This window comes from Stegastes partitus, unplaced genomic scaffold, assembly GCF_000690725.1.
Source record: "Stegastes partitus isolate 25-593 unplaced genomic scaffold, Stegastes_partitus-1.0.2 Scaffold752, whole genome shotgun sequence".
NCBI lineage: Eukaryota > Metazoa > Chordata > Actinopteri > Pomacentridae > Stegastes > Stegastes partitus.
In genome coordinates, this window is record NW_007578483.1 from 174,573 (window position 1) to 188,160 (window position 13,588).

Genomic DNA, 13,588 nt, shown 5'->3' on the forward strand with positions numbered 1-13,588 from the left:
ATTACATTTACTGTGATAAATTACACCTCTGCTCTCCTTCCTGTAAGCTTCATGTATTATGTCATTCAAATGTGTTCATATCTGATGATTTCAATTGGATGCAGTCTTTTGTTTCTGGCTAAAAAAACACTGAGAAACTCATACGTTATTTCTCTCATTCTGCATCATATCAGTGTGTGACACACAGACCACTGTCGACAGGGTGTTTGCTGTCAACAATTATGGCGGAATCTTGTCGCATCAACTTTGGAATGGACGAAATCAGTACCAACGGGCTGGACAATTCCAGCCTCACCCCGGCCGTGGACTTGGGCGAACGGCCACGTGGTTCCATTGTGAGCTTTCACAACATCAACTACACAGTGAAAATAAAGAGCGGCCCGTGTTGGAAGAGGGCTGTCAATGAGAAGAACATACTGGTGGACCTCAAGTCAGTTATAAAATATTTGTTTGTCTGTCCTGATTTACTTTACTGTGTTTGTCAGTTGTGTCTTTCCTTTTATGTACTTGTCTTTCTTTCTGAAATGAACAGAAATAATGCCAATGTTAAAGCGATTTAAAAGGGATGTTAATGATTATTAATTCTTTACATGCAGAACCATAAGTATTTGATTTGTGATGCATTGGTTAGTTGTTTTAGTTCTGTAGAAAATCTATTAAGTGCTTCACTTATGTTTCTCAGATTGTTGTACACTCACTCAACAATGCTTCAGGATAATTTCTCAAACAAGACAAAATAAATTAGGCTTTTTAGTTTGTTGACTTTCAGTAAGAAGCAGCAAAGTTGATTGTTTTTGGCTCAGTGTTGACATTTATTGTATTAATCCTGGTTACAGTTAAAGAACACGGGTTTTTTGTGTCAGTTCAATGTGGCTCATTGCATCCTTATACGATGCTGGACAATAGTGAATAGAGGCTTACATTGGTTTGTTTCTAATGGTGTTAATTACTCCTGACATTTCCCATGGAAGAATGAATAATTTCACACAAGTTTTTTGGGCCTTTTCTTGCCACACACTGTTAATTATTTGCTATTAAGCATGATTTCTTGCGTATAATCTCTCTGATGCAGTATAGAGCAGCCTGCCAGGGAAACGAATTAAACAGCCTCACGTGATCCATCTCCAGACTTTCATTCAGTCTTTTAATTCCGTTTTATATCACTGACTCTTTTGTGTAACTGGTCTCTCTGTAGTTGAGGGATTTGTTTTTGAAATTTTTTTCTGTGGTTTTTTACAGATTATAGTTATCATTTTGTATGCACCTGTGGAGAAAGGTTCATGATATCTGTAACAGCTTCAAAAATCCTTTCATGAACATTGCTTTGTCTGGTACAAGAGAGGAAAATGAATTTCATGCCATTAGAGAAATCATTTAGATGCTTCTAATTTCAGAAAGAACCACATTAATCCCCTTTATCTCACATCCTTTATATTGCATTGTAAAACTGATACAGTGAGGTGAAAATCCAAGAACACAGACCTTGCTAATCATTACTAACAAAAGCATTTGTATGTCTGGGTATGTCCTTACATTTTAATTATCCATATTTAATTGGTCACATACACTTGTGTTAATATCTTGTAGTGGGATCATGAAACCTGGCCTGAACGCTATTCTTGGACCTACTGGAAGTGGAAAATCTTCGTGAGTACCACATCTCTCAAAAAACAAAATAAAAAAATAAAATCATCACTTGCTTTCCTGCATCTGTTGCAGGTATATTTAAATGTTGTGTTTTTTTGTAGGTTCTTGGATATTCTGGCTGCAAGGAAAGATTCCACCGGACTCTCAGGGGACGTTCTTATTGATGGAGCACCACAGCTTCCGAACTTCAAGTCCCTCTCTGGCTATGTAGTCCAGGTGAATTTAAATTATTTTAAATTGCATAAACCCTTGTGTTTTTTTTTGTTTGTTTGTTTGTTTTTTTGGCTACTTGAATGCGCTGGAAACATTAATGCAACACTGATAATACCTTTTCAGTTGATATAGTGAACCACAGGTGCCAGTAGCTTTCATTTAGAGTCTGAAGTTCATTCTTTTGTTTCATCTCCACAAGCTCCCACTGTGTTTGCCACCTTGTAACGTACTGTGTGTGAGTGTGTGTGATGTTTAATGATTGACAGGTAGCATCCAGTTGGTTTCTTAGAGCTATTTCACAGAAAAAAGCTGAAACCTCAGACATAAGATGGATGAGAGTAAATGAAATATTGTGGGCTGTAAAAAAAATCTAATCTGTATCCTGAAAGACACTAGAAAGTGTAGGAAAAGCGGTGCCTTTCACATTACATGCAGGCCTTGATCCTGTTACTGTAAAAGCATTGATTACAGCAGTTTTAGCACCAGAGTTGGTTGTTTTAAACCCTATTAAGTCTCTTGTTCTTTGCATGACCAGTCTGTGGAAATGCAGTCAGTTGCAAACAAATGAAGAAGAGCAGGAATAAAGAAATGATTGATGGCGATGACTACTTCTTGTCTCTCTTCTAGGATGATGTGGTTTTGGGCACCCTGACTGTGAGGGAGAATTTGCGTTTTTCTGCAGCCCTGCGGCTGCCGAGCTCGGTGCCACAGAGTGAGAAGGAGGCTCGAGTCAACGAACTCATTAGAGATCTAGGTCTCACAAGAGTGGCTGACTCCAAGGTATGTAGATAATCACACATTACTCATCTGGTGAGTGATCAGGTGAGAGTCAAGATAGGTTCATTGATCCATGTTGTGTGGAATCTTGTGTGGGGATGTTTTTTCCAGGTGGGCACACCGTTGTCCCGAGGAATCTCAGGAGGAGAGAGGAAGAGGACCAGCATTGGTATGGAGCTGATTATTAATCCTGCAGTTCTGTTTCTGGATGAACCGACCACAGGGCTGGATGCTAGCACTGCCAACACTGTCCTGCAGCTGCTGAAAAGGTAATGAAAAACTGAAACTTTGTTGTCTCTCAGATTTTTCATTAACTTTTTTTTCCCCAGAGGATTTCTGGAGATATGCCTTCAGATTCAAAGTTCTCCTTTTCAGTGCATTTTTAAATATATATTCCAGGGTAAAATATGGTATTAGATTGACTTCTAAAATGGTCTGTCTCGTCATCTGCATTATTCTGACTTGCAGCATGGAGAAAATGTAAAGCAAGAACACTGAGCCTTTGGATTAAGTTTGCATTTAGTGCCTACAGTTTAATAGTAACACAATCTATTCTTAAAGCAAGCATGTTTGCATGTGTACTCTACTGTATTTTATTACAGTGAAAAGTTAATTAAACCTCAGTTTTCCTTATCTTTAAATGTTTCATCTTTACCTCAGTTTTTACCTTAGTTAAATAACAAATTGTTGTGTTTTTGTTATTCCATTTAGTGTTGTGTCTAACTACCATGATCCATCCCTCAGTTCATTTTTACCCAGCTTTTACGTTTGCAGTGTTCATGATTTCTGCAGTTAAAAGGTGTTTCACTCAAGACATTTTAGAAACATGGCCTCTTAAAATTCAATACAAAAGCAAAAAAGACACAATCTAATGAATGATCCCTCTTGATCTGAACAATGTGCTCCAGCATCCACAGCTCAGCAGTCCGAATTCTGGCTATTGGGTAGTCAGGTGGGATCATTTACACATCCCCCTCTGTACAGCATCAATTCATAGTGGTGCCACCTCACAACACCTCCTTCTTTAGTTTTCATGCTGAAGAGTGTAGAGGTGTTTGTGCATCACAAAGAAGCAGCCCATGGGTTTCATTTCTTACTTCTGCCACTTGAAATTGAAAATAATGCTCGTGTTTTAGATCACATTTTCTTCTTTTTTATTATGGCTGTTTTCAGAATGTCCGACAATGGAAAAACCATTATTTTCTCAATCCACCAACCTCGCTACTCCATCTACAAACTGTTTGACACGCTGACCCTGTTGGTGAATGGCAAATTGGTGTATCACGGATCAGCACCAGACGCTTTGGAGTACTTTATCAGCAGTGGTAACTATATGCTTTCAGAACTCAGTATCAACATAAGATACATCTTTATGGTCTTCTTTCTGCTTTTAAAGTTCTATTAAATTAGTAAATGTAGAAGGTTGTATAGTTGTGGAAAAAACAGCATGGCCACAGTATGTCCAGCATTAAATTTGTAGTGATATTAAACAGTCATTGTGTCTGTGTTCCAGGGTTTTCACATGAGGCAAAGAACAACCCAGCTGACTTCTTTCTGGATGTTATTAATGGACAGAATGGCGTATCTCAAGGTAGCGGCTTTTTGTATAGCAGCTTTTAACAGGTTGTTTAAAGTGTTTCATATAGCATGTTAAAAGGCATTTAAACAATATGCAATAGACAGGCTTTTCACATCTGCAAGGATGTAAAACATACACAAAAAAAATCTAATATAAATGAATGGCTTGCTGCACCACGTAGTTGGGACCATTTTTGTTCATATTTGCTCCAACATTTTCTGTATGGGCCTCATCGGACAAATGTAGTGGTTAAATCTTCCTCCATTTCAACATTAAATTACATAACATTCTTTATGTTTTTTTTCTGGTAATATTTTTTTCTGGTAACATCTTCCATAGTCATATTTATTTCCTGTGATTAAATTTCTCATTTACTTCTCGTATACATGGACAGACTTGAGCATTGAGGAGCTCGACAGCCCGAATCGGCACATCGAGGAGTCCCTGGTGGAGAAGTACAAGCAAAGCCAATGCTTCCGAAGCATGCAAACTGAACAGGATCGCATCTTCAGGAATAAGAGGCTTACATCACGTCCAGTGTTCCACACTGTCACTTACAACAGCTCCTTCCTCAACCAGTTACGATGGGTTCTTCGGAGAACCTTTAAGAACGTCATGTTAACTCAGCAAATATCTGTGGTCCAGGTAAATGTGTCTTTATTATTATACATAGACTTACAGCCGCTGTTGGGCATTTTGAGAAATATGTTCATTCACTTTCTGGCAAAAAAGTTAAATGACAAGGTCGATGACCTTCTTGTCTGTAGGGAAAATATAAAACTACCATTGGCAAATGATAAGCATTTGATAAAGACTAGAGAAAAGGTAAGACATTAGTCTTGAGGTAACAAAATCCACCTTCCAGCACCTCATAAGCTCCCTAGCAGATTATATCTCGTTTGTTTGACTTCAGAGTAAATATGACAATTTGGCATTTTGCAGGAGTTATGTGTTGGGCTGTTTCTTGACCTGAAAAACCTTTTTTTCCAAGAAATAGTCCAGATGTGAGTGTGGTATCAATCTTATGTGATTCATTAGCAAATAAGTGTATTTCCCAGATTGTCATAGAAATTAGAACAACCAAGCACCTCCAAAAGGCTGACAGGGTCACCAAAGAAGGTGGGCAGACTTAAAAACAAAGGCTTCACCATTAATGCAGAAAAACTCAATTTGGGGGAAAAAAGCAAATTAGCATATTTACCAAAAAGTGTAATTCTTTCAGCCACTGCTTCATGTATTTACAAACTCATTTTAGCCTAATTTCTCTGTTCAGATTTAGATTTTTTTTGTCTCTTTTACTGTGATGTTGGCAGCTGCATCTGCAAACATTAGATATTGTGTTTAAAAATCGAGTTTTTGTCTTATCCAATCAATTACAGATCTTTAGTAAATGAAATTTTAAGTCTTTTGGTTAAGTCTGACTTGAGCTACATGTCCTTATTTTTCTGACCTGTCAAGTCATAAGTCTGTAGCTCTGACACATTTAAATCTAATTAGTTTTTTGGTTTTCTGTTTTTTAGGTCACACGTTTAAACATAATGGCTTGTCACCTTTAAAAGAAAAGTGCATGAACTAATCTGTGTTGATACTTTCATCATGAACAGGATGCACAGACAGCATTTTGGAGGGGTCAGCTTAATGCTCTCATTAGTCGACCCATGGCGGCAAAATGCCGTTAGAAGTCTCCTCACTTTAAGAATTATTAACAGCTAATTGGCCCTAAATAAGTCAAAATAATCCTACAAGAGAGGCTCTAGGTGGTGTGGGTGCTGTAATCGGCTTTGGTGACTGTTGTGACCCCACTCTTGCCTCTTTGGGCCAGGATCTGAACTGATATCATATCTGGCTAAAGGCCCTTGGCCCTGGTCTGGGAGTCATCACATGATTGCATCATGACCTATCCCTCCACTGCCCTGCTTCCACATGAGGGGCTGAGGGGAATTAGGTGAAAAAAGGCTCAACCTTATTGGCTTATCCCTTCACCCTGGGAACCGCTTGGTCCAGTCATAATCTGTAAATTGTTAGGCTTAAAACATGTGTCGCTTTCACTTTTCTCACTCTTTTCTGTCGTTTCCCCCACCAGCAGTTCTGGAGGAGGAGGGTAAACACTAGAAAACCCTGATTTCTGTTTTAGCTATAATGGGAGTTAATGTACTGATTGCTCATTTTATTCCTTCACACTTGACCAGCATTTTCACTTTTCTTCCAAACATTCACAAAGTTAGACCTTACGGCTAAAGGTTTAGTTTCTGTTAAAATGAACTTCGTTCATAAGTTTCATAAACAGCTGACCAGCATATTATGTGTATACATTTTTAGATTTTTATGTATTTATATAATGTATCAGAACTTCCTAGAAGGTCATCACAGTCTCTAAATCTTCTGGTTTTGCCTGTGCAGCTCGCAGTCAACTTTATCCTCGCTCTCGTCGTAGGAGCCATTTTCTTCAAGGTTAAAGATGATCAGAGTGGACTCCAGAACAGGTGACAGAGCTGCTCAAATACACAATGCAGGTGTCCTTAGAAGTCCACAGCTATCAGAAGTCGCATCCTAATATTTGACACTTTATACATTACAGAATTATTAACAATAAACCTGCATTTCTGAGTAAATACTTTCTGTGGTCATTCACAAACACACCATCTAACTTTCAGCTGTCAGCAGCAGCTCTCACAGAAATTATGGAGACTAAACACATTTATTTAAAATGTTATTTGCACCTATATAGACTGGACAACATGTTTCCTGAAAAATGTTCCGGTTAAGTGCATTATTCAGCCACAACATTAAAACCACTGACAGATGAAGTGACTAACATTGACTATCTCGTTATAACTGCACCAGCACTATGTTCAGTCAGAGCTTGAAGCTGATGTGTGTAAAGGTCTGAGTGACAAAGACCAAACAGCGATTGCTTGACTGGGTCATAGCAGTGGTGTGATCTCAATCAGATAAATTGTCTGTGGGATGCGATAGGAAAACAAGTTTGATCCATAAAGACTCCACTTCACGATTGACCGAACTTCAAAAATCTGCAGCGAACATCTCGGTGTCTTCTACCACAGGACACCTTCAGAGGTTTGGGGAATTTGCGCCTCGATGGATCCGATTGTTTTGCCGGCACGCGGGGGGCCTACACAATATTAAACCGGTGGCTTTAATGTTCTGGCTGATTGGTGTACATTTCTGCTTTTGATAAAGAAGTGTGAAAGAGCAGAGTAATTCCATCTTGGCTAATCCTCTTACCATATTTTATTGGGCGCAACCTGGTACTCGCAAGTCCAGCACATTGGAAAACTCTTTCTTTGTCTCTGCATGCTTCAGTGAAATATAAGAACATAATGTCATTATATTGAAGTCAGGGCATAGGCAGCATGTCAGACACCAGTGTATGTGGCTTAAAAGGTTCAACTTATTCACCCCTCCAACCTTTTCACTCCTTGCAGGATCAGATATCAGGATTTCAACTGGAGTCAGTTGCTTTTTAATATGTATGCAAACATGGATGTTAAAATGTACATTTACTTTGTGGTGTAAAAAAAAAAAAGATACAATTAGTTCCACCTGTGAGTCCCTTAAGAGATTATAATCACTCACAGCTAATCTGGAACCTCTGATCTTTAATTTTATGGACTTGTAGATATGATGCAAGGGTGTACTTGTCAATGTGGCAGATTATTATTTTTATTTTTTTTTATTTTTTTTTAAATTTTATTAACAAAAGGTCAGCTTTCTATTTCATCAGCTGCCATGTGCTTTCTTTTTCACTTGACTGTATTTGCAAATAATGAACCCAATAATGGATGAGGTTGTGTTGCATTGCAGCAGTTAATCAATATACTCACTATAATATGTTTGGCTTTGTGTGTCTTTGTGGGCTGTTGTCTTTTAAAGCCTGTCTAATCCAGCAAAGATGTCCTACAAGTCAACTTATAATGCACAAACACTCTCACTTAATCTCTTTCACTGAGTACATCTACCTGTACCATATTGTCCTGAGTTTGGATACTAACCAGCATCTAAAACTGTAATGAAAACTAGGATACTAGTGAACATAATCACATTTGTTGTCCTTGACTCAGCAGAGGACTGACTTTGATTTACAATAGGACAGATGTTTTCTCTCTGTCTCTGTGGGCACTTGGAGTCAGCATTAGTAACTGCATACTTTGTTATGAAACGGTGTTGACCAGGAGAGACTGAGTGACCAGATTTTACTTTGTCGTTTCCTTCAGGATGGGTGCCCTCTTCTTCATCACTACCAACAAGTGTTTCAGCGTCGTGTCTGCAGCTGAACTCTTCATCACCGAGAGGAAACTGTTTGTGTATGTACTCTGGACACCGACATTAATGTGACTTCTTTGTTCAAAGTTCAATTTGCAATGAGAAGGCTGAGTCATGCTGAATGTTTCTTTTCTTCTTCTAGGCATGAGTACATCAGTGGCTACTACAGAGTGTCGGTCTACTTCATCGCTAAGATCCTGGTTGACTTCGCTCTGCGCGTCGCCACCACTTTGATCTTCTGCGTTATTATCTATTTCTTGATTAGTAAGACTCACAGCTCCATGAACTGATTGAATTATGGAGTTTTGTTTTTTTTCTTTCTTCTATTTGACTGTACACTTAATTTAAATACAAAATCATCTCATTATTTGGTCTTCTGTGTTTCCACTCAGTGTTCAAGACCACAGCAGAAGCCTTTTTTATCTTCACGCTGACCGTGAATCTGTTGACCTGCACAGCCACAACCATGGCCACAGCCATCGCAGCTGGCCAGAGCAGTGTGTCTACCGCCACAGTCATCATTACCATCACCTTTGTCTTCATGATGGTGAGAGCCACAGCAAACTCTGACAAACATGTTGAGACACATAAAACATTTGAAGGAAGAAATGTTGTTAAAGACCCCCGGCAGTGAAAATAAGGTTCTTGTCCTTTAGACTGAGTTTGTGTTGTTCTTAGATTTTTTCAGGCCTCCTGGTGAACCTTCCCAGCATCGCGAGCTGGCTGTCTTGGCTGAAGTACTTCAGTATTCCTCGTTACGCTCTTGCAGTAAGTTTAAATCAAACTAAGAGTTGTGACAGAAGAGCATACAGACAGAAGGATCGTCACAGAGAATGCTTTGACTTCTGAATGTTACATATGGGTTGACATACATGCCACTATTTATATACATATGGACAACAAGTTTACTTTTATAGATTGGCGCAACTGATCTCTTCTAATTTTATTCTAACCTATAGACCACATGCCAAGTACAATAATGGCACAGTGGATAAGCTGATAAAATGTTTGCACAATACATGTGTTCAAAGCTACAGAGAGAAAAAGAATTGCATCAAATATATACATGAAAAATATATACATCATCATTCGTATCTTGCGTATAATTTGTTCCCACATTGGGGTTAATTTGTTACCAAATCTTTTTTGGTAGTGCAAGTCTTTCATTCCAGCCACCTCCTGCTTGAGGCAGCTAAGGATAGAGACTAAGTGTTTAACAAAGTTACAATGTGCATAAAAGGACACAACTCTCTTGCTTTGGAGATGCTCATATGGATCTGCTGCTGCTGCTGCATAAATTCAGAGGAAAGATCCTTACAAACAGCTGTGAGCAGCAAATTAAACTTCAAACTTTTGAAGATTTCAGAGAGGTCTATGTGTGCACGCTACATCAACGAAAGATCCATGAACTATGTCTTTTGCGCTCTTTGTGGTGATTATAGACAAATGATGCTAAAATATAGAAAACGACTGAAATTCACGGTTTGTCTTATGTGCAGAGGAAGCCTGTTAAGGGAGGTTTTGTCTTTTTGTACAGCGTATGTAAACTTCTGGTTTCAACCGTAGATACTGACAGTCCAGTTTGTAGCATGCACCATATTTCCTTTGTTCTGCTCACTCTCATCTGCTGTCCACCTACAGGCCTTGCAGATCAATGAGTTTGTTGGTCTGAAGATCTGTGAGGATTCCGTGATCCAAAACCGCAACATGTCAGCTGAAATGAGCAACTGCACGATGACCAGGATTGGTGATGTGTGAGTGGAACCGTGTTACAGTACATACATGTTCCAGTCGTATGCTACTGGTTTGTAACATACAGTTTTGATGTGTCTATTTCCAGATGTACAGGAGAGCAGTATCTGATGTACCTGGGAATAGAGCCCACTGTATGGGGACTGTGGAAGAATCATGTCGCTCTGACTGTGATCGCAACTATTTGCCTCGCCATCGGCTATCTGAAGCTGCGCTACATGAAAAAGTTCACTTAATGTGCTCTTCTTTATTTTAGTCTTTGAGAAACTGGACCAACAGTTTTTAAAAGAAAATTTTACCATTAGTAAGTGTGACATTTTGGTGAAATACCACTTTATGTATAAAACTGTAGAACTCTCATTCGTCCACTCATTTGTTCATTTTCTAACAAACTCACAAGAACTCTGCATCTGGATGCTTTTCTATAACAAATGATTACAGCATCCATCCAGCCAAATGCTGCTTAATGCTGCTCTATGTTTACTGGGTTTTTCTGGTGTTTGGTGCACAGCAGGTAGTCACAATTCTGTATTCTAATTTCAAGAAAACCATGGGTATTGGGAACAATATTAAGTAGAGCAGCATTAGTTTGCTGGCTGTCACAAATGCTAGCTGTGGAGGTGAACTTGTAAATGGACAATGTGATACTTCGTGAATATAAAAATAATGAAAACAAGCAAGAAAACAAGGGTCTTCCCCAAAATGTCAAACTTATTAGTTGCGCCTTTGGTTTACAGTTGCATAGTTGGATGTTGAGTACAGATATGACGCCGGAATGCCAACAACAATTTTATCTTTGTTGAATGAAAGCCTTGTGCCTCTGAAAGTGTTAACTTTTCAGAAACTAAGTTGCATTTTTCTTTTCTTTTTATTGGAGGCCAAGAGAGTAGTGGATTTAGGTTTTTATTACAAAGCTTTGTGTGTTGTTTTTTTTGGTTTTGTTTTGTTTTTGTTTTTTTTTTATTTTTACTTTTACTGTATTCTTTTGTCTTTTCAATATTTTTGGAACTCTAATCTTGATCATTTTACATGTATTACACTGAAGTGAGTCTTTCTTGATTTTTACCTCAAAACTAATTTGTAGAAAAGCAAAGCCGGCAAAGTTCATAATGTTTATATTTTAATGCAGTTTTTATGAACATGTATCAACATTTTCATGTGAACTTGATTTTGGTGGGGGGTGATGCAGTTATACCATTTACAGTGTTTTTACAAAGTTTTTAGCTGTTGCCATGTTCACAGCTAAACTGTGTCATCAATAAATAATAATAATAATTCATTTTATTTGTATAGCGCTTTTCAAGAACTCAAAGACGCTTCACAGGATAAAAGCAAAGCAATAAAAGCATTAAACAACAAGCAATAAATACAAAGGTTGACAATATAGAAATACAGCAAGCAGGTGAAAAATAAAAAGATAAAAAATAAAAAACAAGAAAACAGTAAATATCGAAATAGAGCCGAGGCCTAGGTGGGAAAAGCGAAGCGGAACAGATGAGTTTTTAATTTACATTTGAATATTGCTGGGTCTGAGGTGTCTCGTATATGTTGTGGGAGGGAGTTCCAGAGGGTGGGGGCGGCGACAGAAAAGACCCTATCCCCCCAGGTTCGGTGCTTGGACCTGGGAACGATCAAGAGTTTTGATTTTTCGGAACGGAGGGTACGTGAAGGGGTGTAGGGACGGAGCATGTCTTTGAGGTAAGAGGGGGCCTGATTATGGAGCGCTTTGTGGGTGAGAAGAAGGATTTTGAAGTTGATACGGAATGGGATGGGAAGCCAGTGAAGGTTTTGAAGAACAGGGGTGATGTGGTCTCTGGAGCGGGTGTGGGTGAGGAGGCGGGCGGCAGAGTTTTGAATGTATTGGAGTCTATTGAGGAGGTTGGAGGTGGTACCGAAGAGAATGCTATTGCAGTAATCAATGCGTGATGTGATGAAGGCGTGGATGAGAGTTTCTGCAGCGGGGAGTGAGAGAGAGGGGCGGAGGCGGGCGATGTTTTTCAGATGGTGGAAGGCTGTTTTAGTAACAGAATTTATGTGTTTGGTGAAGGTGAGTTTGGTGTCGAAAATGACCCCTAGGTTACGGCAGTGGGGCGAGGGTGACAGGGAAGAGTTTTCAAATGAAAGATGGAAATCTTGGACTGCAGAGGTGAGGGAATCGGGACCAATAATGAGGATGTCGGATTTACTGGAGTTGAGTTTGAGAAAATTATTTTGCATCCAGAAGTTAATATCGGTAAGGCAGTTTGAGAGGGTGGCATGGGTTTGGGAGTCGACAGATTTAGTGGAAATGTATAGTTGGATGTCATCAGCGTAACAATGGAAGTAACTAAATGTAACAGAATTAACAGATTTTGTCTTTATTTTCTCTATAATTTGTACCACTTTACATATTTATTTTCAGCAAACACTCCTGAACATTATTCAGAAATTATGGACCCTTAAGTTAGTTCAGTAAGTTATAGCCTAAATGTAACTTTGAAAAACAGATGCGTTGGTATTACTGAGACAAAATTTTAGGGTTAAACACTTCCCTCGGCTTTATAGCTGTTTATAATTGTATTTATCAGCGTAAACATGTCGGGGTATATATTTGATAAATGATTATATGTACTCAAATGTACTTGTTCATAGTGTGACAACCTTTTTTTTTTCCCCCTCACTCTGACATTAAACCAGACTAAACTTTTCCTGTTTTAGGTCAGTTAGGCTTATACAATTATTTATATTGCTAAACGCCAGAATAATAAGAATTTTTTACTACTTTCTTCAAAGTCAGAAGTTTACATACATTTTCTTAGTATTTGGCAGCCTCACTTTTAAACTGTATGACTTGGGTCGAACGTTTTGGGTTTCCTTCCACAAGCTTCTCATAATAATTTGATAGGATTCTGGCCCATTCCTCCTGACAGAACTGGTGTAACTGAGTCAGGTTTGTTGCCCAGCTTGCTCCACACACCTTTTCAGCTCTGCCCACACATTTTCTACAGGATTGAGATCAGGGCTTTGTGATGGCCACTCCAAGACATTGACTTTGTTGTCCTGAAGCCTCTTTGTCACTAATTTGGCGGTATGCTTCAGGTCATTGTCCATTTGGAAGACCCATTTGCGCCCAAGCTTTGCTTCAATATTTCCTCATTGTTCCTCTGTGAAGTGCAACAGTCCCTCCTGCAGCAAAACACCCCCACAACATGATGCTGCCACCCCTGTGCTTCAAAGTTGGGATGATGTTCTCAGCTTTACAAGCTTTCCCATTTTTCCTCCAAATGTAACGATGGTCATTATGGCCAAACAGTTCAGTTTTAGTTTCATCAGACCACAGGACATGTCTCCAGAAAT

General features: G+C 38.9%; 1 protein-coding gene across 1 annotated transcript; it reads left to right on the forward strand.

Moving 5' to 3' along the window:
- Positions 1–221: 221 nt before the first annotated feature.
- On the forward strand, positions 222–10,488 carry abcg2d (ATP binding cassette subfamily G member 2 (JR blood group)). The gene is made up of 15 exons (XM_008291638.1): positions 222–430; positions 1,588–1,647; positions 1,749–1,863; positions 2,488–2,640; positions 2,749–2,906; positions 3,811–3,962; positions 4,151–4,228; positions 4,611–4,861; positions 6,617–6,699; positions 8,452–8,541; positions 8,643–8,764; positions 8,893–9,047; positions 9,179–9,268; positions 10,142–10,254; positions 10,341–10,488. Exons 1-15 carry the CDS (start codon positions 222–224, stop codon positions 10,486–10,488), a joined length of 1,977 nt encoding a protein of 658 aa, XP_008289860.1.
- Positions 10,489–13,588: the final 3,100 nt, after the last annotated feature.